The 27,091-nt window shown below is 53.2% G+C and overlaps 1 protein-coding gene across 5 annotated transcripts in view; it reads right to left on the bottom strand.

Annotated features, from left to right (window-relative positions):
* Positions 1–4,027: 4,027 nt before the first annotated feature.
* The window catches only part of TTLL13 (tubulin tyrosine ligase like 13), a 26,193-nt gene continuing 3,129 nt past the window's right edge, over positions 4,028–27,091 (bottom strand). Inside the window, exons 2-16 of one of the 5 annotated variants that reach the window (XM_032794195.2) lie at positions 23,752–24,077; positions 21,041–21,081; positions 19,749–19,867; positions 19,076–19,206; positions 17,515–17,671; positions 17,115–17,258; positions 16,174–16,259; positions 15,548–15,773; positions 14,803–14,987; positions 13,363–13,551; positions 12,657–12,840; positions 12,075–12,275; positions 7,174–7,546; positions 5,936–6,185; positions 4,028–4,509 (exon numbers count right to left, since the gene is read on the bottom strand). In XM_032794195.2, coding sequence (XP_032650086.1) covers positions 4,497–4,509; positions 5,936–6,185; positions 7,174–7,546; positions 12,075–12,275; positions 12,657–12,840; positions 13,363–13,551; positions 14,803–14,987; positions 15,548–15,773; positions 16,174–16,259; positions 17,115–17,258; positions 17,515–17,671; positions 19,076–19,206; positions 19,749–19,867; positions 21,041–21,081; positions 23,752–24,056 — 2,604 coding nt within the window. In that variant the 5' untranslated portion in view covers positions 24,057–24,077 and the 3' untranslated portion in view covers positions 4,028–4,496. Of the gene's footprint in view, positions 4,510–5,935; positions 6,186–7,173; positions 7,547–11,628; positions 11,864–12,074; positions 12,276–12,656; positions 12,841–13,362; positions 13,552–14,802; positions 14,988–15,547; positions 15,774–16,173; positions 16,260–17,114; positions 17,259–17,514; positions 17,672–19,075; positions 19,207–19,748; positions 19,868–21,040; positions 21,082–23,751; positions 24,628–27,091 lie in introns of those variants that run through there. The other 4 variants (XM_032794197.2, XM_032794194.2, XR_004375589.2 and 1 more) reach the window with 4 other exon arrangements.

The following is a 27,091-nucleotide window of genomic DNA, read 5'->3' as shown; positions in this document are numbered from 1 at the left end:
AAAGAGTGAGAATGAGGCAGGGCAGATCGGGGAGGGCCAGAGGGCAGGGCAGGATAGGGCATAGTGGCCAGGCTGGGGAGGGCTGGGCAGGCGATGGGAGGGGTCGAGTGGCAGGGCTGGGCCAGGCAAAGATGGGGGGGGAGCAGAATGGCCGGCTTGGAGCGAGGCAGGATGGGGGCAAGGGCCTGGGGCAAGATACGGGGGCAGAGTGGCAGGCTCGGGGGAGGGCCGGGGCAGGACTGGGATCGGGCGAGTGTGCATGGCTGGCCAGGCAAAGATGGGGCGCAGAAGGGCCGGCGGGGAGGGGCTGGGGCAGGATGACGGGGAGATCTGGGGGTGCTGGGGGAGGTGGGGCAGGGCGCTGCAGGGCAGATCTGGGGGTGCACAGGCACAGCGCTGCAGGGGAGATCTGGGGGTGCTGGGGCAAAGCGCTGCAGGGGAGATCTGGGGGTGTTGGGGGAGGTGGGGCAGGGCGCTGCAGGGGAGATCTGGGGGCACTGGGGCAGGGTGCTGCAGGGCAGATCTGGGGGTGCAGGGGCACAGTGCTGCAGGGGAGATCTGGGGGTGCTGGGGCAGAGCGCTGCAGGGGAGATCTGGGGGAGGTGGGGCAGGGCGCTGCAGGGGAGATCTGGGGGTGCAGGGGCAGGGCACTCCAGGAGAGATCTGGGGGCGCTATGGGAGACCTGGGGGTGCTAGCGGAGATATGGCAGGGGAGATGTGGGTACAGTGACCAGACATCCCGATTTTATAGGGACAATCCCAATTTTGGAGTCTTTTTCTTATATAGGTTCCTGTTACCTCCCACTCCCTGTCCTGATTTTTCACATTTGCTGTCTGGTCACCCTGGATCTGGGGGAGGTGGGGCAGGGCACTGTAGCGGAGATGTGGGGGTGCTGGGGGAGGTGAGGCAGGGCGCTGCAGGGGAGATGTGGGGGTGCTGGGGGAGGTGAGGCAGGGCGTTGCAGGGGAGATCTGGGGCTGCTAAGGCAGAGCCTTGCAGCGGAGATGTGGGGGTGCTATGGGAGATCTGGGGTTGCTGGGGCAGGGAACTGCAGGGGAGATCTGGGGGTGCTGGAGGAGGTGGGGCAGGGCATTGCAGGGTGATCTGGGGGCACTGGGGCAGGATGCTGTAGGGGATATCTGGGGGTGCTGGGCCAGGGTGCTGCAGGGGAGATCTTGGGGTGCTGGGGCAGAGCACTGCAGGGGAGATGTGGGGGAGGTGGGGCAGGGCATTGCAGGGGAGATCTGGGGGCATTGGGGCAGGTGGGGCAGGGCATTGGAGAGGAGATCTGGTGACACTGGAGCAGGGTGCTGCAGGGGAGATCTGGGGGAGGAGGGGCAGGGCATTGCAGGGGAGATCTGGGGTTGCTGGGGCAGGGTGCTGCAGGGGAGATCTGGAGGTGCTGGGGCAGAGCGCTGCAGGGGACATGTGGGGGTGCTGGGGGAGGTGGGGCAGGGCGCTGCAGGGGAGATCTGGGGGTGCTGGGGCAGAGCGCTGCAGGGGAGATCTGGGGGTGCTGGGGCAGAGCGCTGCAGGGGAGATCTGGGGGTGCTGGAGCAGCACACTGCAGGGGAGATCTGGGGGTGCTAGGGGAGGTGGGGCAGGGCATTGCAGGGGAGATCTGGGGGCACTGGGGCAGGATGCTGTAGGGGATATCTGGGGGTGCTGGGCCAGGGTGCTGCAGGGGAGACCTTGGGGTGCTGGGGCAGAGCGCTGCAGGGGAGATGTGGGGGAGGTGGGGCAGGGCATCGCAGGGGAGATCTAGGGGCATTGTGGCAGGTGGGGCAGGGCATTGCAGAGGAGATCTGGTGGCACTGGAGCAGGGTGCTGCAGGGGAAATCTGGGGGAGGTGGGGCAGGGTGCTGCAGAGGAGATTTGGAGGTGCTGGGGGAGGTGGGGCAGGGCGCTGCAGGGGAGATCTTGGGGTGCTGGGGCAGAGTGCTGCAGGGGAGATGTGGGGGAGGTGGGGCAGGGCATTGCAGGGGAGATCTGGGGGAGGTGGGATAGAGCGCTGCAGGGGAGATGTGGGGCTGCTGGGGGAGGTGGGGCAGGGTGCTGCAGGGGAGATCTGGGGGTGCTGGGGCAGAGCACTGCCGGGGAGATCTGGGAGTGCTGGGGCAGGGCACTGCAGGAGAAATCTAGGGATGCTGGGGCAGGGTGCTGCAGGGGAGATCTCGGGGTGCTGGGTGAGGTGGGCCAGGATGCTGCAGGGGAGAGGTGTGGGGGCACTGGGGCAGGGTGCTGCAGGGGAGATCTGAGGGTACTGGGGAAGGGCACTGCAGGGGAGATCTGGGGCACTGGGGAGGGTGCTGCAGGGGAGATCTGGGGGTGCTGGGGGAGGGCGTTGCAGGGGAGATCTGGGGGTGCTGGGGCAGGGCATTGCAGGGGAGCTCTAGGGGTGCTGGGGCAGGGTGCCGTAGGAGAGATCGGGGTGCTGGGGCAGGGCGTTGCAGGGGAGATCTGGGGGCTTGGGCAGGGTGCTGCAGGAGAGATCTGGGGGTGCTGGGGCAGGGCATTGCAGGGGAAATCTGGGGGCGCTGGTGCAGGTGGAGTAGGGCATTGGAGGGGAGATCTGGGGGCATGGGCAGGGTGCTGCAGGGGAGATCTGGGGGAGGTGGTGCAGGGTGTTGCAGGGGACATCTAGGGGCACTGGGGCAGGTGGTTCAGGGCATTGCAGGGGAGATCTGGGGACACTGGGTCAGGGTGCTGCAGGGGAGATCTCGGGGTGCTGGGGTAGGGCACTGCAGGGGAGATCTGGGGGCAGTGGGGCAGGGTGCTGCAGGGGAGGTGTGAGGGTGCTAGGGGAGGTGGGGCAGGGCGTTGCAGGGGAGATCTGGGGACACTGGGTCAGGGTGCTGCAGGGGAGATCTCGGGGTGCTGGGGCAGGGTGCTGCAGGGGAGATGTGGGGGTGCTGGGGGAGGTGGGGCAGGGCATTGCAGGGGAGATGTGGGGCAGGGTGCTGCAGGGGAGATCTGGGAGCACTGGGGAGGGTGCTGAGGCAGAGCCCTGCAGCAGAGATGTGGGGGTGCTATGAGAGGAGGCAGGGTGTTGCGAGCGAGGGGAAACACCATGAAGGCGGCCTATAGGGAAGGGGACCCAGGTATCACTGTGCACAGCTAGGCTCAGTGTGCAGGCGCAGGCAAAGAGCATACGAAATATTAGGTGCCATTGTACAAACGATCAAGGCAGCTTCACTTGGATCCTGTGCCAGCAGGGGTCACCCCACCCCTGTCAGCAGGGAGCTGGCAGGACTAGAGAGGCTCCCAGAAGTGTCACAGGAACAGTTAGAGGCCTGGAGAAACACTCCTGTGAAGACAGATTCTTGCCCTAGAGAGGAAACCGATAAAAGGGGACGTGATAAAGGTCTATAAAGTAGGGACTGGTTTAGGGCAGGGAGATCGACAGAATCTGGTCACAGAATGGGTACACGATGACATTGCAGGGTGGGCAGCTCAGAGCCAATCAAAGGAAACACTTTTCACACAACTGCTGATCAGAATATCCCATTATCATTAACAAGCATTTTGGCAGGGAAATTCAACCTTGTGCTTCATAGTTTAAAACAACCTTTAATGACCAGGGATTAGACTAAAACCTAGATGGGGCAGATTACTCTACATCTGCCTCCTGGGGGGTTCTTCACCTTCTCAAGCATCTGGTACTAGTCACTTTTGGAAACAGGATCCTGGACTAGCTGGATTGTGGGTCTGAGCCAGTCTGATATTTGTCAGTCCCTGTGAACTCACTGAGTGGCTGTTGCTATGTGCTCACTCAGTCCCTCGCCCCAGGAGGGAAAACAACTGCTTTATTTTGATCCTCATACGCTGCTTCCTGCAGCGAGGTACTGCTGAGAGCCCTGAACAACATATAGGCCAGCAGGTTCCTTTGCTAAGGTCTGTGGACTCTAGGCCCATGAGGGAGGAATCAGACAGCACCTCCCAGAGCCAGGGCTTGCTAGGGAAAACCAGTCTCCATCTGCTGCAATGCTGCCGGGGTCACAGGCAGAAGGACAGACTGACAGGGAATTGTAAAACCGTATAAAACTTTACTAAGACAGATACAAAAGAACAAACTCTTGCAGCCCTGAAGGAAACAAGCCCTGCCCTCCTGTTGCAGTTGATCAATAGGTGTGGGGGAGAGGCTGCAGTTACAGGCTGGAGAGGATGGTGCCAAATACTACTAACAATATCCCTTGCGCAGCATTGTTGGAAAACAGCTCTGTCCAGTGGAGACGTGACTCTAGAGCGCTCACTAAATAGTGTCTGAAGTGCTCAGCCCTCACTGAGAAGGCTCCTTATCTGCAGCAGACACCGGCATCCTCATCACTAGCCGCCAGGTCACCGTCTCTCGTCTCCCCCTCTGCCTGGCCCCTTGGAGGTTTTTCTCCCTTCCACGCAGAAGAAAGCAAGTCGTTTGGCACAGCCATCACCTGTGGCCGCAGGAGTCTGAAGGCCGTTGGTCCCTTTTCATCCCCAGAGACTGTTTGGCCAAGGTTCAGGTCCATTTCCTGTGGGAGAAGCAAGCAATCACTGATGAGAGAAGGGCTGGGTTTGCTTAGGGGACACAAACAGCAGATTGGAGAAGCCAGAGAGCTGTGGAGCTTCTCCCCCCTCCACAGTTCAGGTGAACTGGGCTGGGGAGAGAGGAAACTACAGAGCAAAAACAGGTTCCAGCACCTAAGCCTATGGCCCTCTGCAAGCTTATTGGTGCAACCCAGTGGGCATTACAGGCAGAGGGGATGCTGGGATACTGTTCATACTTGAGTGCAGACAAATTGTGGTGGAGAATGCTCCCGTGTGGCTTGTAGTGGGAGCAAAGGGCAGGGTACTCACCAGTTACCCAAACCTGGGGCACTCTCACAAAATCTATTTGCTCAGCCCTAGTTTCTGAACATTTGCCAGACCCTTTGGCAAATACTTCCCGCTTCACAGGAAACCCCAAGAGATGGAAATCTTCTTCTTTCAAATGGCAAATAAGGGTTAAACTGAGACATTCTGGGTGAGGACAGAATTCAATCCCAGCTCTTGAGGGCAGGGCCCATAGGCAACGGTAAGGGGCGATTCACCTCTCGTTTCATATCGATTTAATGGTATCCTCACTCCCGCAGGTTGAATGGTGACCCCAGGTTAGCTTCCTTTGTACACTCAGATATGAACAAGCAATACTGGGTTTAGACGTGGCTTGACCTCCCACTCATCAAGCCAATCAATTCCCCTGGGCAGTCCCTTCCAATGCAAGCTGCCCCGAGATGGCAGCTCTGGCAGCTGTAGGACAGCAGCATCATGGGAGCGTGGATTACCATTATTTACCAGTGCCTAGAGGCCAGCCCCCTGTGGTGCTGGGCACCATGCACACACACAGTGACAGCCCCCACCCCAAAGAGTTTACAATCTAGGAAGGCCAAGTTATAGCCCATTTGGGCTGAGCTCGGTAAAGGAGTCTGTGGAGTTGCTCCTTCATGGCAGCAGGGATGTTCCAAGGTGACAGAGGGGTAAGGAGCTTTTCTCTGCTGAATCAGGAATGGGAAAAGCTCTCAGCAGATTTACAGCATTGCTCACTGCAGGTAATACAACCCATGGAGAACGAAGCAAGGACCTGGAGAGGTGGCTCCAGTGGCCGAAAATACCAGCTGATCATTTAGATTTCATTCCCGATGGTCTCCAGCCATTTGAGAGTGTTTATACAGGGCTGGCCTAAGCTGCCATGGCTCTGAAATGCAGCCATCCCTGGGGTGGAACAAACCTGCTGTTAACAGAACACACTACTCCACAAGAGGAGTTTGTCAGGAAGGGTGGGGAGGTGAAGAATAATGTACTCTAGCTGGAATCAGGCCAGGAAAGCAGGGCAAACCTCCTCTTCTGGGGACACCAGCTCCTCAGTGAGCACCAGTGGTGAGGAGCTCACTGGAAGCTAGCTGCAGGCAGGGCCGTTACCTGTGGTGGTTGAAGTTGAGAATGGACATGACATTGGCACGGTGTGAGGTGTCTGAGCGCTGGACGATGGAAGCAGAGGCAGAGTTGATGGCTAGCTCATGGACTGCAGCACGGCTGAGGGAGTCTGTCACTGAGGGGAAGGTGTAGTCACTATACGTGTGATTTGGAGCCTTGCCAGCATGAGCCAGGTAGCTCATAGAGTCGGCGTAACCACTGGCCACGTGGAGGGGCTGTCTGGGGGCATGGGCATCTGAAACAAGAGCACAGGAGGGACACAACGCAGGCCTGGAGCATCCCAGGAGGAACCCCAAAGGTGCCCCTTGGTGACTGGCTGGAAGCTGAGGCAGTGCTCCAAAGACTGAGGGCATAAATACCCTGCCCCTCAACTCCTCTCTTCTGCCAGAAGCCCTGACCGCAGCAGGGCGCAGGAAGGGCAGTGTGGCTCTGGGTAGGGGACAGTGAGAGAACTAGAGTTACTGCAGATGACAGTGTGTGTGCAACCCCCTCCAATGGCGCAGGACCCCCGATAGTGGCACTCCTTCGGGAAGCTGGTTGGGAATATGCAGGGTTATTGACTGACACCCTGGAGCCATGTCACTTACTGGGACCCCCTAAGATACTCTTGGGCCATAGATCTCGGAAGGGACATTATGGCACCCCCAGTCCACTCCCATTTCTAAAACAACTGCTCTCCTCAGACACTGCCTGCTGTGCCCCACCTCCCAAACACTATTGAACTTACACCCTGCTCACTTTGCCTGAGCTCCAGCACGCCCAATGCAGCAGCCGGTCCCATGTGCAGGTGCAGGGGAGGAGAACACATCTCCCCAGGGACAGAGCTCTTCACCGGCTTCCAGCCCTTAGAGTCCAGCACAGACTCACCCTCTACGGGTCTCTGAGGGTCTTCAATGATTCTCAGCTTGATTTCCGTGCCTACTCCCTGACTATGAGACTAGAGACTAATGGGGTCCCAGGGCTCTGAGAGTCTCCGGGCTGGAAATTAGACTAATTGAGTAAGATGGAACACTTCTACCATGTCACCAGCTGTGCCAGAGGAGAATGCCCTGGGAATCCAGTCAGGCGAGGGAAGGTTGCCTGCTAACCAAACCATACCAACGTGGGGAACAGGAGAGCCACAGAGGCCTGGAAGGCAACTCAGAGTTGGGTTATGTCTCCCAAAAGAGAGGATGCTTTAGAACTGACACCAGCAGTATGCCAGGCCCCGACTCTGTACTCACGGCTTTCGACCTTGTTTCTGGCGCTGGAGAATCTCTGGCCTCCCACCTTCAGTATCTTTGCCAGAGCACAGGGCTTGCTGACCATTGGCGTCCCCAGAGCATGGTTTCCTAACCAGCTTATGTTCTTCTGTGGCTGCAGGCCATGATGTGGCTTATATTGTGCAGGATAGGGGATGCTCTGGCCCATGCCTGACAGGGTACCGAGGAGGGTGGGAATGAAGCCCTGGTTGCCCAGTATCCGGGCCCTGGCCGCAGGCTGCTGTATGATCTGCTGTCCTAACTCCCGGATTGTGCCTCCCAGGAGTGAGAGGGGGACGAGGGTCATTAAACTCTGTGTCTCCCGGTTCCCAAACTCGTCCTGAAGGAATCGCGGCTGGAAAAGAAGAAGAGCAGTGACTTATGTTTTAATTCCTGTGGGGCATGGTTAGGGAGCGGAGAAGGGCTGTCCTCCTCACAGACTTTAAGGTCAGAACAGAAGGGATCTTCCTGCCGCCTGCACATCACAGGCCACAGAACCTCCCCCACTCACTCCTGTAACAGACCCTGAACCTCTGGCAGAGTCACTGAATTCCTCAAATCATGAGTTCAAGTCACAGAGAATCCACCACTTCTACTAGTTTAAACCTGCAAGTGATCCATGCCCCATGCTGCAGAGGAAGGTGAAAAACCTCTGAAGACTCTGCCAATCTGACCAGGAGGGAATTTCTTCCCAACCTCCCTATTTAACCTGTGACTGTTACACCCCTGAGCATCTTCCCTGCGTTTTCACCCTGTAGTAAACAGATAGTTAAGGATTAATGCCTCTTTTACCTGTAAAGGGTTAAGAAGCTCAGTAAACCTGGCTGACACCTGACCAGAGGACCAATAAGGGGACAAGATACTTTCAAATCATAGTGGGGGAAAGTCTTTTGTTTGTGCTCTTTGTTTTGGGGGTTGTTCGCTCTTGGGACTAAGAGGGACCAGACATCAATCCAGGCTCCCCAAATCTTTCTGAACCAGGCTCTCATGTTTCAAACTTGTAAGTAATAGCCAGGCAAGGAGGGTTAGTCTTATATTTGTCTTCTCAACTTGTAAATGTTCCTTTCTTTGCTGAGAGGATTTTACCTCTGCTTGCTGTAACTTTGAACATAAGGCTAGAGGGGGTTCCTCTGGGCTATATGAATCTGATTACCCTGTAAAGTATTTTCCATCCTGATTTTACAGAGATGATTTTTTTTACTTTTCTTTCTTTAATTAAAAGCTTTTTTTTAAGAACCTGATTGATTTTTCCTTGTTTTAAGATCCAAAGGGATTGGATCTGGACTCACCAGGGATTGGTGGTGGGAAAGGAGAGGGGATGGTTAATTTCTCCTTGTTTTAAGATCCAAGGGGTTTGGATCTGTGTTCACCAGGGAACTGGTGAAGCCTCTCAAGGCTACCCAGGGAGGGGAAGGTTTTGGGGGGGACAAGAAGTGATCCAGACACTGAAATTTCTGGCTGGTGGCCGAGTTACCAGATCTAAGCTAGTAATTAAGCTTAGAAGTGTCCATGCAGGACCCCACATTTGTACCCTAAAGTTCAGAGTGGGGAAGGAACCTTGACACACCCCATTTACCTCTCACACTTGCAGTCAGAGATTCGGAGTCCAGAAGGGACCAATGCAATTCTCTAGTCTGACCTCCTGTACAACACAGACCAGAGAATTGTACCCAGCAATTGTTGCCTGCAGCCCATCACTTCTGGCTCAGTCAGAGTGGCTATGTTACACAGTCACACCCACCCTGGATTTCAAGACACCAAAAGATGGAGAATCCACCATGTCCCTTGGTAATTTGCTCCAATGGTTAATCAGCCTATCAAAAAAAAAATCTTATTTCTAACCTGAATTTGCCTCATTTCAGCTTCCAGCCACTACAACTTGTTCTGCATTAGTCTGCAAGATTACAAGGCTCTTTACTCAGAAATCTTTGTTCCACGTAGGTACTTCAAGACAGTGATCACCCTTCGATTGGTTACACTAAATGGATTGCGCTTCTTTGGTCTCTCACCATAAAGCAGGTTTTCCAGATCTCAAACCACTCTTGTTGCTCTTTTCTGAACCCTTTCTAATGTATCACTCTCCTTTCTGACATGTGTCCAGGAAAGGACTGGACAGGATGCACCTGTCAATGCCAGAGGAGGTGATGCTGAGCCCCGAGAAATTTCTCACTCATCACTGGCACAAGAACAGATGTTAGATCTCCAGCATGGCAGGTAACAGCCAAGCCTCACGATCCTTTACAGCCATCATGACTAACGGAGACAGTAACTAGTGGACTACTGGCTTCATTCCCTCCTGGATTTTGGACCAAGCATCTCTGCAGCTGCATAGCATGTTGCATGTTTTGGAAGCCACCAGCCGACTCAAGAAAACCCAACAAGCCTCTCATCTCACTCGGATGTTCCCCAGTTCTGTATTCCATTGGAGCAGCCATTTGAAGTGTCCGGTGTTCTGCTGCAGCATTGTCTGCTGACACACGGAAGTTCAGGGAGTGCACTGGATATGGCAGCAGCATCTGTACTGCAGCAAAGCTCTGGGCTTGATACTGGTACACCCATCCAGAGTGGGCCAGTAGCTTTGCAGGCAGAAGCCCACACAACAAAAACACTAACTCAGGAACCTATCCTTGCCACAAAGCCTGTTGCCAATTCTGTCCAAATATCTATTCAAGGGACACCATCATAGGACCTAATCACATCAGCCACACCATCAGGGGCTCGTTCACCTGCACATCTACCAATGTGATATATGCTATGATGTGCCAGCAATGCCCCTCTGCCATGTACATTGGCCAGACTGGACAGTCTCTACGCAAAAGAATAAATGGACACAAATCAGATGTCAAGAATTATAACATTCAAAAACCAGTTGGAGAACATTTCAACCTCCCTGGTCACCCAATTACAGACCTAAAAGTCACAATTCTTCAACAAAAAAAGACTCCAGCGAGAAACTGCAGAACTAGAATTAATTTGCAAACTGGACACCATCAGATTAGGCTTGAATAAAGACTGGGAGTGGATGGGTCATTACACAAACTAAAAACTATTTCCCATGCTATTTTTCCCCTACTGTTACTCACACCTTCTTGCCAACTGTTGGAAATAGGCCATCTTGATTATCACTACAAAAGGTTTTTTTCTCCTACTGATAATAGCCCACCTTCACTGATTTGTCTCATTAGAGTTGGTATGGCAACCCTCATCTTTTCATGTCCTCTGTATATATATATCTTCCTACTGAATTTTCCACTCAATGTATCTGATGAAGTGGGTTTTAGCCCATGAAAGCTGATGCCCAAATAAATGTGTTAGTCTCTAAGGTGCCATAAGTACTCCTCATTCTTTCAGCCTCCTGAGTGACTTGCTTTATGCTGAGAACAGGGCATTACTAATTATCCTTAGCACAGTGCACGTTTCTAAAGCACTCAAGCTATGTGACATGCACTGTGTGTGAAGTTAGTAAACGTGCTGCAGACTGCTGTCACATTCCCTGGGAGGGACCAGCCCCACAGAATGCCAGGAGATCAGGGATGGGCATTTGCCGGGGTGCAATTTTTAGACAACTCTTTGTTGCTCCTTTCAGCCCCACTTTGTCAAAGGGCTCCCTTTACATAGGTCTCCCAGCTGCTAGACAGCTACTCCAGAGTTCACTTTCTTCAGCTAGTAAAACTGTTACTGAAATGGAGAAATAGCCCCCGTATCTAAAGGTGATCTGATCTTTTTGGGACGTCTAATGGCCCAGCATTGTAGGTCCCCATTCTCTTGCTGCTGCTCGTTGGTATATGAATATTGGCACTAGGACAGGAGTGCAGCAGAACATCACACTCATGGCCATATGTTTTCCCTGACAAAGGCTTGGCGTCTGACAGAGACTCTGGCTTCCCCAAACTTGTTGTTTTCCCTACAGATGACAGTAATTTTTTTCACTGCAGGAGAAAGGGGCATTCAAGGCATTTCCAGTGCCTACAGGAGCTCACATGGGCAGTAATACCAGCCATCCTGCGGCGTGTGACTGGAACCCTCTCCCCCACATCCTGCACTTGATCACTGGAAATATACCACAAGTGCAGTTCAAGTCTGACGAGTGACTATATGGGCTAGTCTACACGACACAGGCTCTGCCCATGCAGCCACGCCCGCAGAGCATATGTCAACAGGAGGAATTTTTTGGCCCCTGTAGAAAGGCCACCTCCCCAAATGACGCTAGCTAAGCCAGCAGACAGCTCGTCTGTGGGCACAGCTGTGTCTACACCAGGGTTCTGGCAGCAGAGCCTGTGGGTGCTGTGTGTCTTCACATCCCTCACCAACACAGCTGTGCAGACAAAACTGTAGTGTAGAGCTGGCCGAGAACAACAGCCCCTTCTTCTCCAGCAGAGCAGCTCCTCTTCTTCACAAGGCTTTCACTCTGTTAGCTACCTCAAGTGAGGAACACACCTGTGTTCCCTAGTGAAGACAAGGGCACTGAGTACGCACAGCTCAGCCTCGAGCCAGGACAGCAGGCTGTATTGCACATTGGGACTTGTGGGGTCCAGAGGCAGCACTTCCATATTAAGAGAGCAGGCTCCTCTGTTCTGTTCCATGGGATGCTGATAAGATGAGACCCCTCGGGTCAGGAGCCTGGACCCTCCTCTGGACTCTTGAGGTGTCCCTGAGAAACCACTTTTTGACCCTTTTGAACACAGGAAAAATTACCATAAAAACAGGCCAACCCAAGGACCCAGCCCCAGCCCTCATTTCTCATTTAACCCAGCCAGAGGAACTTCTCCAGGCCAGCAGTGCCCAGTGTCCTCAGCTCCTCCTGCTCCTGTGTGTGCAGGATCACCAAGAACACTAACTACTGCACTAGCCCTGGGAGATGCCTCTGAGCAGCCCACCTTTACCTGGCTCTCGGAGATATTGATGTGGGGCCTGTGGACATCCACAGGCCTGGGCTCAGTTGTGTGGAGCAGCCGAGAGAGCTGATCCACGATGCCCAGACCCCGTATGAGGTTTTCGCGCTGCAGAAGAGCCTTGATCCTCTCTACTTCCTCATCTTCCACTATCTCCTGGGGCCGCATGGAGTCAAACACCATCTGCTGCATCTTAGGACAGAAATACACCTCAAATTACAGCATGGTCTGGGGGGCTGGGCCACAGACTAACAGAGGGAGGAGAGTGACTGCGGCCACAAATATGCTGGGGTCAGGAACAGGGCCTGGGCCACAAGTTCCAGTGTGGAGCAGGAAGAAGACTCCGGCCACAGACACCAGGCAGGGGTAAGAGGGGTGGGGGGGGCATAGACTTCCGTGGGCTGGCTGTTCCCAGCACTCCCAGCACAGGTCAGCAGCAATACAAACTCCATGAAGACGAGCGCAGTCCTTGGCTGGGGTGGGAGACGTCAGTGCCCCCAGCTCCCCGCCTGGTGCCAGGTGGCTCCATCTGACCCGCCCCATGGAGCTGCATGCTGGATGAAGCAGTGGTACCTTCCTGTCGCAGGTCCTGGCGCTGTTGTAGGTGAGGCGAGTGGGAGGAGCCTTGGCCTTGCTGCGGATGCGGGATTTCTCCCCAGCTGACTCTCCCTGCAGGTTCTCCTTTCTCTCCTTTTTCTTCTTCCCAGTAGTAGCCTCTCGTTGCTCTTGCTTCAAGCGAATTTCCTCCAGCTGCTGCCTGGCACGAACCAACAATCTCGGTCACTGCTGCTCAGTGTGAGATCTTGTGCCAAGCTGTGCTGACCCCAGTGGAGGGGACATACAGCACAGCCGAGGGTTGCTATCAGGAGCAGGGTCCGGGATGGGAAAATGTGCTGGGAAATGGCCCCGGGCCTTTAAAAGCTGTTACCATCTGCATAAGGAAATGCCCTTTGCACCAGGTTGTGCCACCTAGATAGGGTGGAGATGGGCCTACTCAGATGCAGCAGGACGCATGCTATAAACCACTTTCAGAATCCATAAACAATGGACTCTGGCATGTCTCCCTTTCAGATCCAAAGGCAGGGCAGAGAGGTTATGTGGAGGACGCAGTGCCTTCCCCATCCCCTGGCAATGGAGCCAGGGCTCCTCTCCTAGGCACTCCCCCACCCACACCCCATGCTTTAGGCAGCAGCAGGCATTCCCAGCAGAGAGACCAGCGGTGAACACTCTCTGCCCCATGGCATCCAATGAGGAGGGCTTTTCCACAGGAGCAATGTACCTGGCACACTCCTCTCTTGCCTTGGAAGCCACCGTCTCCTGGAAGAGGGAGCCACTGTGCTTGAAGAATGGCTCATACTTGTCTGTCTCGCGTGTGGGGTAAATGCGCCGGTACCCTCCCAGGTGCGTGTTCTCATACTTCTCTGCTTGGGCCAGCCAGGCTGCCTGGCTGCTCTCTAACTTCTCACGTCTGCCATCAGAAAACAAAGATGAAAGCAGGAGAAGCCATGGAGACACATCCCTGAAGACTGTTGTACAGGCAGCAGGGTGGGACAAGTTCCAGACACTGCCCTGTCCAGGAGTCTAGCTGGCCTTTCTCCCTTTCCCCTCTGGCGTGCATTCACTGCACCAAGCCAATGCATCTCCTGGTCGGGGTCGGTATCTCCTCCAGCTGGGCAGTACAGGCAAAGCAGAGAGGCTCAGAGCTCTTCTCACTGTCCCCACCCTTCTCAGCCAAGAGTATCAGTTCACAAGAGCTCAGGTGTCTCAGCTGGGCCTGCCACCTTTCATCCAGCTCTGAGCACTCCAGCCTGGGAGAGGGGGCAGCCCAGCTCCATGAAGTGGGGCTGAACGAGTTTTTATAGTGGGGGGGCTGAGAGCCCTTGAACATAACTGTAACCCCTGGATATGATGGAAACCACTTCAATCCAAGGGTGTGGCAGCTCCCCCAGCACCCTAGTTCGAGCACCTCTGGACCCAGGGGCAGCAGAGCACAGCACAGGTCCAAGCTTTAGTTACCTGATGTAATTAAGTGAAACTGGTGTGTGGGAGGGAGCTCCTGCCCACCCTGCCTCAATAGGCGGCCAATCCAAACTGGCCTCAACAGCTGTGCATTGGCTTTAGCCGTGAGTAGACACGTCTGCACGAGTGGGCAGGGAAGAAACGCTGCTTTGTGGAGAAGTAGGGTTGTCAACCCTCCAGGAGTGGCTGGGAGTCTCCCGGAATCGGCATCGATCTCCCAGAGACTATTGAAAGCAATCTGGGAGATTTTAATAGGATATTTTAAGAAAATGACATTACATCATGTTGGGGGGGGATATCTCCCTGAACAGCTTCAGTCAGAGTTGGCAACCCTATGGAGAAGTTGGAGTCTCAAAGCGTTTGTGGGAAAAAGGCCACGTATCACCAGGTAGGGTGCCCCAGGATGGCTAGGGAGGGTCTTGTGACCAAAGCAGACACAACTGAATGGGAGAGGTAGTAAGCAGCCTGGGACAGGGCTGAGTCCAGAGTCCCAGAGGCTGGGAGCCTCAATCATGGGTCTCCTGTGGAATGATGAAAGTCTGGGCCCACTCCCCTTGTTACAGGTGACCATGTTCTCAACAGTGCCACAACCTCAGAGGGATTTCAAATGGCCACAAAGCAGCCTTCGGCCTCTCATGCTTGTTCCTCTGTTCCCTTCTCCCCAAAGGCCTGCAGCACTCCTCCTTGGGGGCAGCAGTACCTGGCTTCACGAGGTGGCTGGTGGGCCTGGAAGAGTCGCTCCTTCACCCGTCGCTTGTCCTCTTCCAGCACCTTCCTCTTGTCACAGGCTCGCAGGTTTATCAGCTTGATGGCGTCACAGAGCAAACCGTCCTTCACCTCTCGGTCCAAGCGCGAGTCCGTGGTGAAACTGGGCGAGTGATTCACCTGCCAAGACAAATGGCACATGTGTAGCTCTACAAATCTGCTGCAGCCAGCCAGATTCCTGGCCTCAGACCCTTCTTTCCTCTCAGGCAGCCCCTTGTCCTACAGCTGCATTCCTTCCTACTATGGTAACAGCAGTAAGCATTGTGCTGCTGCGTGGGGTTGCTGTTGGCTGTTGCTGCTTTCCTAGCACAAAGTGCCATCTAAAGATCAGCCACTGGCCTCTCACTGACCACCAAGGACACTGAGGAGGGCACATGCAGGTCTGACTGGTGCTGCAGAGAGCCACGCAGCCCTGTGACTCAGGGAAGTCCCCGTTATTACCCCAGGAACTTGGGCAAGACATTTCCTTGTGCACTGGAGATTACTTGGCTATTTGCCTCCAGAGCTCCTCATTGAATGGAGTGCTGCAGAGATTGCAGGTGGCAGCATCAATCAAACTAAAACTGTCTGCAACTTGCCCCAGGTGTTAGTTCTACTTCTCTCCTTGGGCGACGAAAGCCCCCAACCATCTGCTGTGCAGAGGGGGAGAGTTCCAGGCCACCGGAGGGGTTTTCACTCACCTCCAGCAGCCAGGGTTTCAGCTTTCTGTCTAGCAGGATGTCAAAGCCCAGAATCTCAAAGCAGGCACAGCCAGTGATGTGGTTGGGGAAGCAGGTGCGGTAGTTGTGCTTCAGAACAGGGTGGGCTGAGATAAGAGTCTTTATAATGATGTCCTCAATGTCTTCCCAGAGTTCTGTTGTGTTGTAGCCATTGTCCATCATCCAGGCATTCAAAGTAGACAGTTTCCTGTTTGGGGAACAAGGTGGTGATCAGAGCTGTCCAAGTCAAAGTGCTTCTGCAGCAGTAGCAAGCAATGTCACCACACTGGCTCCATGGGTCAGAAAGGCATGGGGAACTCAGGGGACTGAGCCCCGGTGCTGCTTCTTACAAAGCCAGCCAGCCCCAGAGGCACTCCAGATACAGGAGCCCCTGAGGGGGCAGTTCTGTGCTCAGAATTAACAAGCAAAGACACAGTTGGCCTAGGTGACATGGGTGACCTCCACGTAAGTGACCTTAAAAGAGAACGTTCACACGGGGTGAGCCTCTACAGCATGCTGCCCCAATGAAGGAAGCATGCCAGCCCCATCAATAGGACCTCCCAGCAGGAGGTGAATGAGGGGCTCTGGTGGCATAGGCAGGATGATACCTCTTACTGCCCATCATGTCGTCTCGGATGAAGTTTTCATTATGTTTGTTGATAGCATAGTTGGTCAGGTGCATGCAGATATCATCCTGAGAGAGGGACAGCAAGAGACCTTCACACTCAATCTCCGAGTGCCAGTGAGAGACAAGAGGCCCCAGACGCACAGCAATGCTTAGCCTTCTATCCAGCAACTGCTGCTCACCCCTGCCCCAGCACCACCACCTCCTCCCCTCCCCAAAGCCATTCCTTACCCCAGGCCTAAATTCTTCGCCCCTTCACTCTGAGATGCCTGATTTCAGGTCAGCATCAAAACGGCACAAACCTATGAACAGGTGGTCAGAGCCCGCTGTGGCTGAAATCTGCTCGGTGCAGCAGCAGCCAGCTGGTCCTGGACGCATCTCTCAGATTGTCCACCCCAGCACAAATTAGAGCTGCATGGGGACTGGTGTCATCTAAGCCGCTGGCAATGGCTTCTGAGGAACCATCTGCCAAAATCAGTACTTGGTCCAGCTAGTGAAAGCAGGGGGCTGGACTCAATGACCCTTCAGGGTCCCTTCCAGTTCTAGGAGATAAGTATATCTCCATTTATTATTTTTCCCTTTCCGTTCCCATCTCCCCATTCTCCATTTGGTCTCCTGCCATCTCTGGATGCTGCCAGGGGGATAATCACCCTGCTCCCTGTTCTGCCTCTGAAGCCTGGGCAAAGCAGGGAGCAGAGCAGACCGGAGGGAATGGGGGCTGAGCACCTGGAGGATCCTGGAGCTCCTGAAATAACCATCCTGACATGGAGGAAAAGGAATGGGGGAAAGGCAGAACAGAGCAGGAAGCAAAGGAGAGAGAAGAGAACAAGACCCTGACTTCCCAGTGGTCTGCGTGCCCTTAGGACGAGTGTGTGTTAATCCTATTGACGCTACGCCAGTTGCTTGGAAACGTCCCTTCTTTACCAGGTTGCTGCTGCTGGGCTCGATGTACCTCATGGTGGCAAACCGGGCCAGCCCTTCCTCATAGACAAAAATCTTCAGGGGGTCACAGGATGTGACCAGGACGTAGATACGCAGGTCAAATTTGAAGCCATCAATAAGGAATGGCTGTGAGAGAAAAGGGAGGAGTGCCCGTGAGAAACAGTAGCATTGCTAGCTGCATGGCTCAGGCGCTGCATTCCCAGCTGGGAAGGAGAAGTGCTGAGGGCAGACTGTGGATGGCCCTGCTGGCAGGTGGCAACCTCAATGCTGCTGGCTGAGCTTTCACAGTGGCAGGCTGGCAGGAGTGTGACACAGGACACTGGAAGGACATGGGAGGCCAGAAGCTCACATCTTTTTTCCAGGACAGTGGGAGCCCTGTTACCTTGGATATGTACTGCTGGCAGATCAGGTGCTCTCCGTGTTTAATCTCCTTTGGGTTGCGGGTTATGAAGATGCCCCTCCCTTGGCAGCCACTGTCTGGCTTGCAGATGTACGTCCTGTTTTTCCTCATGCGCCCGTAGGCCTGGAAATCCCCATAGCTATGTAATGAAGAAGTAGTGACTGTTAGAGCTGCAGGACTCATGGCTGTTTGGAGCACTGCATGCTGGGCCATGCAGGGCTCAGCACTGGTGGGGCAGCCAGAACAGCAGTCCTGTACCACACTGGGCTACTCCTGAAGAACATTATTTATCACTGTCTCATCACAGTCTGGGGGAGAAAGCCTTTATTGCTCTCAGCACCGCTGGGTTAATATCGCCACCTCCACCACAGAGAAAGGGTAACAGAACAGCAGCTGCTGCCTAGTCAGGACCCAGCAAGGTTTTAGCTCTACTACTGTGGAGGAAGCAGGGGGAAAGTAACCAACCCTGGCCACAGAGAATGAAACAATAAAACTACAACAGCAGCTTTCCTGCGGGCCCTCCTGAAAACACATTTGCCAAACTGGACAGAGATGGATGTGACAGGAGGCTGGAGGCCCAGGCAAGGGTGCTCTGACCTGGGGCATAGCAATTACAGGGATGGACGAGAGAGGAGGTCGGAGGCCCAGGCCAGGGTGCTCTTACCTGGGGCATAGCCAGGACAGGAATGGACACGAGAGGAGGCCAGAGATGGCCTAATCTCCAACAGTACCACACACTCATTGGCTCCAATGCCAGCTGCTGGGCACTTCAATTTTGAAAGTCAGGCCACTTATTTAGATGCCTAAATATGAAGCTAGGAGCATGGTTCAGGCCCCAGTTTGAACACCCTGTCCACAGGTTATTGATGCCTCTGCCTGTGAACTGACGCCTCACCACATGCTGCTGTGATCCCTTCTAGCCCTCTTCTGGATTGCGTGCTGAAAGCCTCCTGCCCCTGCAAAGGGCAAAGCCAGGGGTGCTTGTGTGCTGGGAGGCAGCCAGCTGAGCCCATGGCACCACGGCAGACTCATGGCCAGCACTGAGCCTTGCACTCCACCCAGGAGCGGCCAAGTCCTGCACACCACTCTGAAGGATCCCTCCAGCTAACCAAGGAGGGGTGCTCATGGACTGTCAGGGGAAATCCCACAGAATCACAAAAGTCAGAGACAAAAACGACCTTTTAGGCTCATCCCTCTGCACACTGAGGGCCAGGGCAGGATTCCTTTGCAGTCTATTTCCCGAGGCTTAGTCCAATTCAGATTTAAATCCCTCTAGGGATGGGGCTCCTACCCCTTCCCTGAGGAGAACGATTCCACAACCTGATACAGCATATTATAATCCGAGATCTGGGACCCTCTAAATATAGAGCCACATCCTCTTACATCCCAAGGAAGGCTACTGAGGCCCAGAGTCAGCAGTGGATCCTCCAGAAAGCACCTTCCCCACAGAAGCTAAGTTCAGCAGTTCCCACTACCCTGACCTCCCTTCCCTGCAGACAGCGTCCATCTGTCCTGCTGCTGGCTGGCAGTGCTGGTCACTCACTCAGCAGGCAGGCACCAGGTGCGGGGGAAGATGTTGTACTCTTTGGGGAAGAGTTTGAGCATGCGGTTGAGGTTGCGGGCCAGCAGGTCCTTCCGGCAGATCTCTGTCATCCCCGGAAAATGGTTGATTTTCTGAAACAATGTGTAGCAGAAAGGACAAGTCGGCAAAAGGAGCAGAAGTGATAACCCTTCAGAGCCAATGTGGGTCAGTTCAGGGAGGAACAGGACAGGAAGACAGCTGCTCTGATAGGTGCACTTGCTCTGAGCCCCATCAGTGGGAGATGAGTTCACTCTTCTCTCAAACCTGTGGCTTCCCCTCTTCAAGAACAGCATGATTCACGGAGAGGAGCAGCTGATTAACAAGAACCATGTGCTGAACAAGGACTCAGCAACAGAGAGGATGGCAGCTCTCCAACTGTCCTTCAATCTGTGGCTTATGGCTCCACCTCAGGGGTACTAATGGGGCAAAGGCTCGGGGTGCTGCTGAGATCCTGCTCTCCCTGGTACAGACATTGACAGGCTGTGGGGATTGTCCCATAGGTAACAGAAGGATAGCACCGATGCTGCCCTTGGATACTCTATTTCACTGCACCACGACATCCAACCAACTCCTCCCTGCCTCGTCCTTGCCTGAGCTCCTCCCACTCGTGGCCTGTCCACGGAGGGGTCTTTACCTGAAACCTCTTCATTTCCATGACGCGCTCCAGAGAGACCGAGCAGTCAGTCCAGCACACCGTCCACTCCTCATCCTCCCCTACTTCTTTTAGACAACAGTGTCGGGCAGCACGCCGCACTGTAGCAAAGCAAGCACATGGCAAGAGGCATCTCCAAGTGGGCCCCAAGTCGGGAGATGGGCCCCAAGAGTTCACACATCTCTCAGCTGAAGTAGATGGGAAGAGGGAGGCAAAGGAAAGAACACCCCAGGACTTCCACCCACACCTCCAAAGGGGAGAAAGACCCAGTGGGATCCCGGGGAAAGCAGCAGGAACATACCCCTCGCTTCGCTGAACTGTCCATTGGATCTCACTCCTGGACTAATGAAATATGTCAACCCTGGAAGCGCATTTGCCTGGCAGTCCCAGGAAAGGGGCAGGGGCCTGACCCCAGCTCTTTGGAGATACCCAGTTCACCTCAGCTTCTTAGAAGGTGCCCATCATCATAGTATCTGGCACCTCCCAGGGGGGAGGTATCCAGTGTCCATCATTCCATCGAGAAACTCTGTGGTCTCTCCACAGCAGAAGAGACTGTAACTTTCAGTATAGCAATTGTGCTCCATAATATGGAACTTGTGTATAATTGGCATTAACCAATACCTGCCAATAGCCACCTGGACAGAGATGCTGTCATATGTATTCTAATACCACTCCCTCCCACAGAGAGGAGTAAGGTGAGAATCCTAAACCACCTGCCCAAAGTTCATTCCTGGAGGTACTGGCCGGAGGGGAGGGGTCTCCTGCATAGATCCAGCCCAGGCAAGTAATATATGCAAATCACTGCCATCCCAGGCTGCTCAGTGTCCTACTGTAAGTGAAAGGAGTGCATGGTTTTCAGTGCATGAGTGTCAACACTGCAAACACCTGCCTCACAACTGGCACTACCTGAGCCCCTGTAGCCAATCTTGATAGATAACGTGCTATGGAGACTAAACTCCCTTCTCATCCCTAGAGGGCTAGGGCTCTCCAGACCAGGAGTGAGTGAAACGCACTGGCAGGGGCAGTGGGGGTGGGAAGCTCCCAGTACTGTGACCAGAGCTGCACCCACTAAGTGCAGAGAGAGCTTCAGCCCAAAGTCTGGGCAAGCTGGCCCAGGGCAAAAGTCATCTCCAAAACAGCAATCAATCCATTAAAGCCATTGCACAGCCCAAACCCAGTGTTAACAGCCTTCTCCAGCCAGGTGTGGGGACTCCATGGCACTTGCCACAATGAGATATGGTCTGAACAGGAGTCCTGGCTTGCCTTCAACTCACCGCTCTCATACTTGCAGTTGGTCAGGTTGATAGACAGCAGCCTGGAATGGAGAGAGAGGAGAAAGCAATGGCTCAGTGCAGACATACCCTGGTTACCACAGTGGGCAGGCTGCAGGGAACTATTCCTAGCCAGCTTTACTGAAGGGCCCCATCCCTTGTCCTCCTAGGCTGGGCAGCCCTCATGCTGCCGTTAGATGGCAGCTCCCAGGCCAGCTAGGATGACAGGACTAAAGAAACATTTTGCAGATTTTGTTTTGTGAATTCTAGATCCCAGAGACATCCCAAATTTCCCTACTATGTGCATTTGGTTTCCCATACACAGCAACCTGTGCAACCATGGTGACTTAACGATGTCTATCTGCACAGGAGCATTCAGCAAACCTGCCCTGGTCCCAGCACAGGGCAGACAGGCCTGGAGCAACGAATGGAAGGTGGGTTCCAATTTGGAATTCCACATTAGGGGAATCTGAGTGACTCGAGATTCCTTCTCTGATTTTGAACATCCTCCAAAGACCCTAATAGGTTCCAAACCCCAAAATTCAGAGCTGCCCATTATTCATTTTACTTTTGTCTGATGTTTTTTGAAGGATGTTTGATGGTAAGTGGCTGAGACCTGGCACACGTGTTCTCCCTGGCCACTACTCACCAAATGCTTGTTTTTCATATGAATAAACAAGCTAACTGAACGTTTCTTACAAGGGATAATATCTGTTTCTCTCTTTGCATTTGAGGACAGAAGTTCTAGAATAAATTAGGTAAAAATTGTTCCCTGATGCCCCAGTGGTAATGCCCAAACTTTGCCCACTTCAGGCTCAGATTTTCAGAACTGCATGTGCAAAAACACATCGGCATAATTCATGCGTACCAATTGTCAGTCAAGCAGGTAACTGGTTAGTTGTTCATGCACTTCTGTGTGCACAATTTTTGCAACCTGGCCTTTGATGTGCATAAAATAGAGCAGATTGCAACTGCCCTCATCTTCAGCATAGAGGTGGCAGCCAGAGCCTTGACAGGTCACAACATGCATGCAATGGTCCATCCAGAGCTGACTGGATGCAGATCCATCACACAGGCTTCCCAAAGAAGGAAACAACAATTCCCATCAGCCCCCTCCCACTGCACTTCCCTTTCCCCTAGGCAGGTCCTGAACCAGGATGTGGCCAGGTTCTGTTTTGGGAATGGGAGCTGCACAGCAGCAGGAGAGAAGCCCCAGACTCTGTGGACAGAGACGCATGTGGAACGGGCTGAGACTGCCAGGTGATACACCTGTGTGCAGGTCTGTATGGTACTCATGGAGGAACAGCAGCTGGGCAGAAACCCAGGGCACCGGAGCCCCAGTAAGAGCCACTAACTGAGCTTGACTTGGAACCCTGCAAGCACCTATTTGACTGGAACAGAGACTGGACTCTAGGGGGCACCCCACAGGCATTAAGTTGGAGTCATGAATCAGCATTCATGATGCACTCCCCGTCAGTACCCAGCCCAAGCCAGGGAAGCTAATGATCCAATCAGCAGACCAAATTCGGTGATGAATCCTGGTCATGAGCCACCTGAGGCATGTTGTGCATATGCTAAGAAGAAGATAGAAATGTGGGGCTGGAGCCAACCTCAAACAGTCGTCTAGTCCAGCCCCTTGTGCTGAGGCAGGACCAAGTAACCCTAGACCAGCCCTGACAGGTGTTTGTCCAACCTGCTCTTCAAACCCTCCAGTGATGGAGATTCCACAACCGCCCTTGAAAGCCTGATCTGGAGCTTAACTACCCTTACAGTTAGAAAGATTTTCCTAATATCTACCGTAAATCTCCCTGGCTGCAGATTAAGCCCATTATTTCTTGTCCTATCTCCAGTGAACATGGAGAACAATTGATCATCATCCTCTTTGTAACAGCTCTTAACATAATTGAAGCCTGTGATCAGATCCCCCCCTCCACACACACACACTCTCTCTCTCTCTTCTTTTCTCAGGACTAAACATACATTGTTTAACCTTTCCCCATAGGTCAGTTTTTCTAAACCTTTTATCACTTTTGTCGCTCTCCTGTGGAGTCACTCCAACTTGTCCACTTCTTTCTTAATGTCTGGTGCCCAGAACTGGACACAGTGCTCCAGCTGAGGCCTCAACAGTGCTGAGTAGAGAAGGTGAACTAAGATAAACTAACTGCTGCACACAATTACCTCCCGTGTCTTACTGTCATACTGATGAGTCTTGACGCCTGACTGGACAGCCCCAGGGCCCAAACAAGACCCGCTACCAGACACTTTGCATTCTAATGGCCCAAGTCTCTATAGATAGGATATCTGCAAACTTTCCTGCCAGGCCTAGAAACATATCCTGTCACATTAGCCATGTCTCTGGGTGGTTATTATGACCACCAGGGCTAGTGCCTACAAGGCTCAGATGCTGAAGTATCTACAGTGTTTGCCTCTGAGCTGTGGTACGACTGGAAGCCTAGCAGTGTGGGGCACTGGGCAGCCACAGTAATGACACCTGAAAAGGTAACATTCTCAGCATGTCACATTCCAGCCTGAGATAAGGGGCCTTTGAGTGCCCCTGAAAAAGACAGTCAATCAAAACACAATGGGCAGCTGGCCACACAGCCTCTGATGGCTCCTCTTTGGGTCTAGTGGGACAGTGAGGTCCGGTAGGCCTAGACGACAGCCTGAGGAACACAAGGAAGCAGAAGGCAGAGGAGGTCGATCAGGAAACTCACCTGTGTTTTCTCTTTTTCTTTCTTGGAGTGGTCTCTGCTTCACAGTCTTCTGCCATTTGTTCTTCCAGATGGATCAGTGAGACTGTCGCCAGATCACTTTTTCCACCTGAACTGTGTTTACTCTTGTGCCCTAGGCACATGTCCTCTGTCTCAAAAGCTCCCTCCTGAGGTGTGCCATCCTGCCGCATATCTTTACTTCCTCCACTCAGTCTCTTAATGTGTTCATTTGCAAACTCTTCTTCCTCCTCCTCCTCTTCCTCAGTATCATTCTCTGATTCGCTGCTGTCATTGGAGTTCATCTTCATTCTGTTAGCTGCTCTTACAAGCTGCATATGAAGGAACTAGTCAGTATGTCAAGTGCAAGACAACCTGAACTACAGCTTGTACCAGCTTAAACTACCAGCACCAGCTAACATCAGAGTGTCCGAAACCCAGCCAAGGCCCAGGCATAGGCAAGTTCTACCAAGTCCTTTCTCTTTTACCTGTCCGCCCTTTTCTCCTGGCCTACCCTGGCAATGACCCAGGGAGTCAGCCTTGCCTCTCTCTGTCCTGGTTCCCCAGCAAACCTTCCACCCACAGAAACTGTTCTTGTTCCCCTTCCTTTCCCTCTATGCCAGGTAACAGAGATCACATGAACTCACTAGCGCACACTGAAGATCAGATTAGATTCTTTCAGGAGCTCTACCTGGGGCTATTTCTAGGGAAGACTCACCTGTGTGATTAATCTAACAAGCAGCCCCAGGAGACCTTTCTAGCTCCACAATAGAGCTCCTATACCTCCAAAATACCTAAGAGGCTTGACCGCATTGTCCCTCTCTTTAGAAACTACTGCATGTAGGCAGCGTATAGGGCAAAGGGTGATCCTTTATACCAGGGTATCTCAAACAGGGGTTGCCGCTTGTGTAGGGAAAGCCCCTGGCGGGCCCGGCCGGTATGTTTACCTGCCCAGTCCACGGGTCCGGCCAATTGCAGCTCCCACTGGCCGCAGTTCACTGCTCCAGGCCAATGGGAGCTGCAGGAAGCGGTGCGGGCTGAGGGATGTACTGGCTGCTGCTTCCAGCAGCTCCCATTGGCCCAGAGCAGCGAACTGCGGCCAGTGGGAGCTGCAATTGGCCGGACCCGCGGACTGGGCAGATAAACATGCCGGCCGGGCCGCCAGGGGCTTTCCCTACACAAGGGGCGACCCCTGTTTGAGAAACCCTGCTTTATACCGTGTCACTAATTATTTTTATACACCGTTAAATTGCCACACACAAACTGACAGGCTTAGAGTCATGTCATCTAACGTTTGCCCCCCATTGCCCTCCCAGTTAACAGTTTTTTCCAGTGCAAACATCTGCGCCAGTCACTGTCCATTCTTCTATAGCTTCCACAGCTCCACACTCGCACTCACTCCCTTGGATGAGAATGTGTCTACCCACAGCCACCTGCTCCTTACTTTCCCCTTTTTCAGGAAGTTTCCTAAGATCCCAAGAATACCGCTGAATGCTTAGCCAGATGCACTGTCGGATGGGAATGTGTTATGGTCAGTGAGCTGCTGCTTGGACAGGCCACACATACAAGTCTCAGCCCCACCCTCCATTCAGGTCCAAGGTCATTGGAATGATTTATGTGGAAATAAATGACCTTTATAATGACCAGCAATGCCTATGAGCCCAGTCTGGCATGGTGTGATATGGGGCTCTGAGTTCAGGTTATGCTTACACATAAGCATCTTTAACATATCTGGGAGTGTAGTGGTGCACACAAGCCAGCTTACTGCACTGTTCACTGGCAGAAGGTCAGTGGGGATTTAGGACAAGGCTGACTGCTTGCAGCTCCTTATACTTAGAATGCCAGCATGTGCTGCCTGACAGGCAGCACTGTCAGTCGTGGGCAAGGAAAATCTGCCATTACAATAGCCTGGGCATGCACAAAGGAAACGATGTAACATAAGGTTATGAGGCCTATGCTGTGACTTGAACACGGTTCGTAGGTAGGACAGCAATGGGCACCCTGGAAATATAACAGAAAGACAGACTGGTTTCCCTCTGCAGCACCCTGGGGCTATGCAGGTACTTTCCCTGTGATGGGCCGGCAGCCAGTCCTCATGCACCCCGGGCCTCGCTTGTCATGGGGAAGGTAACTGCACAGCCCCAGTGTGCTTCCTAGAACTATTTGACGGAGCCACTGGAGGGCGCCCCAGCCTCCCAGGCGAGGCAGATGGGTGGGTAAGGCCTAACATCAGTGTCCCGCAGCACCACAGGAGACTGACTGCTAGGACAGCCCAGAAGTGTGGGCTCCAGCTGTGGAGTGGGCCGGGGAAGCAGGGCTCGGTCCCCTCATCAAGGCCCATCACCACCCCTACTCCTCCCTGAGATGATCCACCGCACCCAGAAGGGAGATCTAACTCCTGCAATGCCCTGCCCCCCACCCCCTGCTCCCCCGATGGGATCCAAGGTGCCATAAGTACTCCTCATTCTTTTTGCTGATACAGACTAACACGGCTACCACTCTGAAGCCAGTAACTAAGTTAATTCATGGGTTTACTTGTAATTAATAAAGTAAGAGTTTGTTAAATGAGTCCTGAATGTAGCTGTAGTGACTGGGTTTTCCTGCAGCAGCCTTCAAACAGCATCTACCATATTTATCAGCAAGCATCCTGCTCGTGGGACTAGGAGTCCTTGGAATAAGGGATCAGACTGAATGGTAACACAAGGTAAAATTTCAAAGTCTGAAACTTGATGGTGGCAGCAGTTACCTGAGCCCAGAGTGTAGGAAACCTGGGGTCATGACAGAGTCTTATAGTTTGGCCAAATTTACATAAATTTTCTAAGGGATGACAAAAGGCACATCCCTGACACCATAGAAAACCTACTGCAAAATGTTAGGCCTTTCCTCCAAAGTATGGAGGCACTAGAGCTTCTCAAGAAAGTTTAAGAATTTTTAACATGAACAAAGCAATATTTTTTGCTAGGATCACCTCTGGAGCCTTTTTTAAAAATTGGTGTCACATTAGCTATCCTCCAGTCACCTGGTACAGAAGCTGATTTAAATGATAGGTTATATGCCACAGTTAGTAGTTCTGCAATTTCATATTTCAGTTAGTTGAGAACTCTTGAGTGAATACCATCTGGTCCTGGTGACTTATTACTGTTTAAATTTATCAATTTGTTACAAAACTTCCTCTACTGATACCTCAGTCTGAGACAGTTCCTCAGATTTGTCACCTAAAAAGAATGATTCAGGCTCAGCTCCCTCATAGCCTCTGCAGTGAAGACAGATGCAAAGAATTCATTTAGCTTCTCTGCAATGGTCTTATCTTCCTTGAGTGCTCCTTTAGCACCTCAGTTGTCCAGTG

Source organism: Chelonoidis abingdonii, chromosome 9 (assembly GCF_003597395.2).
Source record: "Chelonoidis abingdonii isolate Lonesome George chromosome 9, CheloAbing_2.0, whole genome shotgun sequence".
Lineage (NCBI taxonomy): Eukaryota > Metazoa > Chordata > Testudines > Testudinidae > Chelonoidis > Chelonoidis abingdonii.
The sequence above is the reverse complement of the archived record's forward strand: the minus strand, read 5'-3'. Positions and strand labels throughout refer to the sequence as shown.